Source organism: Leptonychotes weddellii, chromosome 5 (assembly GCF_054177405.1).
Source record: "Leptonychotes weddellii isolate Sample4059 chromosome 5, ASM5417740v2, whole genome shotgun sequence".
Taxonomy (NCBI): Eukaryota; Metazoa; Chordata; class Mammalia; order Carnivora; family Phocidae; genus Leptonychotes; species Leptonychotes weddellii.
The window spans coordinates 151044467-151050466 of record NC_138373.1 but is presented as its reverse complement, the minus strand read 5'-3'; the positions used below and the strand labels follow the sequence as shown (position 1 = coordinate 151050466).

Genomic DNA, 6000 nt, shown 5'->3' with positions numbered 1-6000 from the left:
TTTTTTTTTTTAAAGATTTTATTTATTTATTTGACAGAGAGAGAGATAGTGAGAGCAGTAACACAAGCAGGGGGAATGGGAGAGGGAGAAGCAGGCTTCTTGCCGAGCAGGGAGCCCGATGTGGGACTCGATCCCAGGACCCTGGGATCATGACCTGAGCCGAAGGCAGACGCTTAACGACTGAGCCACCCAGGCGCCCTGGCCTTCTGACTTCTTAACTGCTGTCAGTCTCAACTGCCCAGCTACTACTTTCTTGATAGTGGTTCACTCCAAAACTAACTTTCTGTGTTTGTTTCAATGTTGGACCTGCTGAATCTTAACGAATCCTATCCAGCCCCAGCCAGGGATCTTCTGGTCCGAACTCCTGAGCCATTTAACCAAGCAGCAGTATATAAGCAGACTCATGCTGTTATCAGCAGACTCCTTTACCAGAGAGCTTCTTACCCCCACCACCCTTCAATCTATTTAACCTCATGCCAGTCAGTTACACATCCTTTTCTACACCATGCCTCATACTTAGAGTAACCAGAATCCTGAACACCTTCAAGGAACAAGCAGAATTTAAACTGACTTGTAACTATATTCTCCCAGAGCTGAGGTTATTAAGCTATGTCACAGTTTATTTTGATCAAGTATAATCTCTTAGTTTATTTTTTTATTAAATTTCTTTTTTTTTTTTTTTAAGATTTTATTTATTTATTTGACAGAGAGAGACAGCGAGAGAGGGAACACAAGCAGGGGGTGGGGGAGAGGGAGAAGCAGGCTTTCCGCGGAGCAGGGAGCCCGATGCGGGGCTCAATTCCAGGACCCTGGGATCATGACCTGAGCCGAAGGCAGCCGCTTAACGACTGAGCCACTCAGGCACCCCTAACCTGTTAGTTTATATTCAGTTCCCTTTATTGATGATTTCAAAGCCTAGGTTTTCTTCTGCATCAACTGGGACGATTATGTGGGGGGTTTTCCCCTTTATTCTTTTGATCTGGTATATTACACTGATGATTTTCCTTTGTTGAACCACTCTTGCATTTCTAAAATAAATCCTACTTGGTCGTGATGTATAATCCTTTTAATATGCTGCCAGATTTGGTTTGCTGGTATTTTGTTGATGCTTTAAAGCACCTAGGCTTTTTTAAAGGATTCACTATTAGGGTTATTAAGAACACTTCACTTCTTGCCAAGTGAGTGTTAGTCCCCTAGTGAATATATCTCTCAAGATGAGTATCAACAATATTTGTAACTACCTTGCAATCATAATATATTTTTTGAATTCAGACATAGTAAAAACTTATCTTTTCTGCATCCTCCTTTAGAAGAATAAACTTTGAGCATCAGTGATAAAGACAAAGCCATTTCCAAAATTATTCTCACTGCAAATTCATAACGAGTGCAAAGTTGAAGGCTTCCAACATACAGTTAATGAACAAGAAGGAGGTTCTCAATCTGTTCCCATTTACATCATGACCTCATAGGGATAATTGGGCATTTCTTATTCATTAGATTAAAATCGTGCTTGGCACATAGTAGGCCATTTTTTTAAAGATTTATTTATTTATTTATTTGACAGCGAGAGAGGGAACACAAGCAGGGGGAGAGAGAGAGGGAGAAGCAGGCTTCCCGCGGAGCAGGGAGCCTGATGTGGGGCTTGATCCCAGACCCTGGGATCACGACCTGAGCCAAAGGCAGACACTTAATGACTGAGCCACCCAGGTGCCCCAGTAGGCCATTTTTTAAAAAACATTTTATTTATTTATTTGACAGAGAGACAATGAGAGAGGGAATACAAGCAGGGGGGGTGCGAGAAGGAGAAGCAGGCTTCCTGCTGAGCAGGGAGCTCAATGTGGGACTCAATCCCAGGACCCCGGGATCATGACCCGAGCCAAAGGCAGATGCTTAACGACTGAGCCACCTAGGTGCCCCATAGTAGGCCATTAATAAATATTTCTTTTTTTTTTTTTTTTTAAGATTTTATTTATTTATTTGAGAAGAGAGAACTTGAGCCAGGGGAGGGGCAAGCAGATACCCTGCTCAGTGCGGAGCCCGATCCTAGGACCCTGAGATCAAGACCTGGGCCTAAGGCACTGAGCCACCCAGGCGCCCCCTAGCCACACTTTACATACTTGGTTGTCAAGGGACATTTCTGTCACTGCAGAAAGTTCTGACAGTGCTATGCATGATCTGACAGGTGGGGGAATTCAGTCCTTCACAAATCAGAAACACAACAGCAGTAGAGCCGAAAGGTCTCACATTTATTACTGAACCAACCTACTGGTGCAGAGGCATAGTCACAGAGAAAAATCATTTCCATGATAAGACAAGTCTATGGCCAGGTAGGAAGGATGTTTATAGAATGATAGAACACATGATCTTCACGCAGCTTAATTAAATATGTGTGCCAATTAAGTGTGTCATTTCATGATGTGTGACGCCTTATAGACCCAGCTTGGTTCTTCTCCAGTGCCTCCTCTTGGAGTTGTACCTGATCTTATTACCAGTTTTCATCCGAATCCACTGGGGAATGGGATGATTCTGCTTTTGTTTCTTGGCCAGGAATCGCTTGATTCTGAAAGTCTCGTGAGAAGACATGGCGAGAAGCAGCCAGCCACGCAGAGCAGGATGGTGGCAAAAAAGAGAAAGCAGTAAATATTTCTGATAAATGAATGAATGAATAAATAAATTCAGTCTTTGTATTTTGTAAAGAAGAAAAATTGCTTACCCCCAAGAATTATCCTAAGACAATGAATAACATTTTATTTGTGTTTTTTCCTTTTAAAAAAGCAATCAAAACATGAACTGTACATCATAGGACTCTCAGAAACCTAAACAGGATGGCAAGGGGGTATAGAGCAGCTCCAATACATACCCCACTCCATAGTTAACGAACGAGCCTATGCTTGCTTAGAACACACACCTACCCCATCTCCTGCTGTGCTCCACAGAAAAGTTGCCTTATAATTGCAGGTTTTACTGTATATAGTCCCTATGATGAAACCTAAAAAGGTGTTTTATTAATTCAGTTTTCAGGCAGACCCCAAAAAACCCATCGGGGGACACATTCTGGCTCATGCTTCAACAACAAGAATAAGCTTGAGAAAAGGAAGAGGAGAACTGAGAATTGCCAAGATTTATGACAGGTAAATATTTTCTTATTTTTAATCAGTTTCTTGGGCATATGGCATTAAATAGAATTGCCTCTCCTGAGAGGCTGTAATTATACCACTAGCAGATCCTACATGTCTGAATTTCCTTCTCAAAAAGTATTCAGTCCATTGGGAAGTCCCTACTATGGACTAGGTTCTAGGGATTCAGGGATTCTGTTGACATATAGACTTGTCCCTGACCTTCCAAAGCTTACAGTGAAGCTAGATAGCAAAAGAATGATTCCAGTTGAAGTGTGGTCAGTGCAGGGAAAGTATAGAATATGGTAGAGATATATTCTTCTTTCTTCTGCCAGGTTTGTTTTTTGGGTTTTGTTGTTGTTGTTGTTGTTGTTTTTAGGTTTCAGTTTAAACATCACTTCCACAGGGAACCTGTCCCTAACCCTTCAGTCTAAGCTGTACCCTATATTATAATTTATATTCTCTCACGGTACTTTACTTATTTAATAAGAATTATAAACAATAAATTTTTACAAGAGACCTACAACACACCAGCTGTTCTAGGTTCTGGAGATAGAGCAGTGACTAAAACAGAAAGACAAGGCCCTGCTCTCATAGAGCTTATATTCTACTGGTAATGATTTATGTGATGCATGCCATCCAGCTAGATAGCAAATACCCCGAGGACAGGGACATGATTCTCTTGCTCACTGCTGTATTCCCAGTACCTGAGACATAATAGATGTACAATATTTGTGATTGACTGATTAGCCAACCCTGAGCAACAGGGCAGATTTGTAATAACTCTACCCTAGGGGGGAAAAATCAACCAAAAAGAAATCACATGAGCTCTTAATCTGGTTTTTGCTATGAATCACAGTACTTATTATGGGCTGGGGAAAGGGAGTCCCCCAAAGTTGTGGAACAGGAGGGAGAGGGTGTCCCCAAGAGGCAAGGGCCTCTCTCCTTCTGTCAGTTAAATAAATAAATAAAATCTTAAAAAAACAAACAAACAAACAAAAAACACACAGAAGCCAGAGTGATCCCTTGTAAAATTGAGTCAGATCATATCTATCTTCTGCTTAAAACTCTCCAATGGCTCCCCATCTTAACTCAGAATAAAAGCTCGAGTCTCTATAGTGGTTTACTTAGCACTACATGTGTGTCCCTATCCTGTTGCCCCTGCTCTCCTCTCACAGCATTGCAACTTCAGTGGGCACTTTGACATTCTATAAACGTGCCAGGCACAGTTCTACCTTAGGGGCCTTGTACTTGCCTAGAATCATCTTTCCCCACGTAGCCCTCATTCTGATTATCAATCTCCCCTCCTCTAATCTTTGATCAAATATGACCTTCTCCACAATACCTGTCTAGATCTCCCTATTTAAAATTGCAACTCCTCCCAGTTTCCACACTTCTACTGTCCCTTACCCAGCTCTATTTTTTTCTTTCCCCATAACACTTATCATCTTCTAACATATTACATAATATATTTGTTATGTTCATTATTTATTATCTGTTTCTTCTTCTCCCCAAATATAAATTCCACAAGGACAGGGATCTTTGTCTATTTTTTTCACTTCTAGATTTCAAGTGCCTACAACAAAGATTTAGCAGGTGCTCAATAAATACTTTCTTAGTGAATGAATGAAAGGCCTTGCCCAGATCACACAATCAATAAAAGATGGAACTGGGATTAGAATCTGTACTGTCTGAATCTAGGGCCAACACTTTTAATCATTACACTATTTCTCAGTTTGTTAAAGATGCTCTATTTTGGACAGTCATAACATCTGCTATAGTTACTGCCGTGGCTTCAACTACTAACTTACACAGATGTAAGAGAAAAACATTTCTTGTTCGGAGAAAACACAAAATTCTCGAGGAATTGAGCAGAAAAAGGTTATCGGAAGAATTCCCAGATATACAAGAGTGACTACAAAAATGAACTAAGCTCTTTCCCTAGAATGTCACTATAGGGGGCACCTGGGTGGCTCAGTTGGTTAAGCGTCTGCTTTTGGCTCAGGTCATGATCCCACTATAGTTACAGACTCCCTAAGTAATTATAGCTGGCCCCCAGTCTGCATTTTTCTCTCTTTAAAACTTTTTTTAAAAAGATTTTATTTATTTATTTATTTATTTGACAGAGAGAGCGAGCACAAGCAGGGAGAGCAGCAGGCAGAGGCAGAGGGAGAAGCAGGGTCTCCACTGAGCAGGGAGCCCGACTCAGGGCTCAATCCCAGGACCCTAGGATCATGACCTGAGCTGAAGGCAGTTGCTTAACCGAATGAGCCACCCAGGCGCCCCGCTCTCTTTAAAACTTTTGAGTGAAGAAAAACCCCATTTATTTTATTCCACTTAGCATATCTGAGATTGATGGACATTAAAAACAAAGAACTCTACTGAATTCGAAGAAAAAACAAATTTTAAATAATTACCAAGAACTGAAAAGGCACCCAAATGGTCAAGTTTCTGAAGTAATTGTTTTTGATTCTATTTCTAGAACCAAAAAAGCAAACAAATCCCAGTTCAATTTTGCAGATACCTTGCTTGGTCCTCCTCTTTCTCATCTCCTTAGCTTCCTGCCATTTGAAAGTGGCCAGCTGAGTATTTTCCATCAAAGCCAAAAGGTTATTTTCTGATTCAGCTCAGGCCTTCTTATCCAGCTCTAGTTTTAGTTTAGCAAGACCGGCCTTATTTATAGCCCATTTACTATCCTCGGCGGGGAGGGGGGCCTGCTATTTCCTAAGGGAAGTAACCTAACCCATAGTGTGCTCAGAGTATAGTGCCTAATCTCCACCCATCTAATAAAACAAAACAAATAAACAAAATCAAAAAACAAAAACCAGCTTTGAGAGGCAATAAAGTCTGGTGGTTGAGAACATAAGCTTTGGGGGCGCCTGGT

At 41.1% G+C, this 6000-nt stretch overlaps 1 protein-coding gene and 1 pseudogene across 1 annotated transcript in view; one reads left to right on the top strand and one right to left on the bottom strand.

Moving 5' to 3' along the window:
- DMC1 (DNA meiotic recombinase 1) overlaps positions 1-6000 on the top strand; it is a 38938-nt gene that overhangs the window by 29616 nt on the left and 3322 nt on the right. Inside the window, exon 13 of the mRNA XM_031018278.2 lies at positions 3015-3131. Coding sequence (XP_030874138.1) covers positions 3015-3131 — 117 coding nt within the window. The remainder of the gene's footprint in view (positions 1-3014; positions 3132-6000) is intronic.
- On the bottom strand, positions 1951-2634 carry LOC145721912 (large ribosomal subunit protein eL39 pseudogene; annotated as a pseudogene).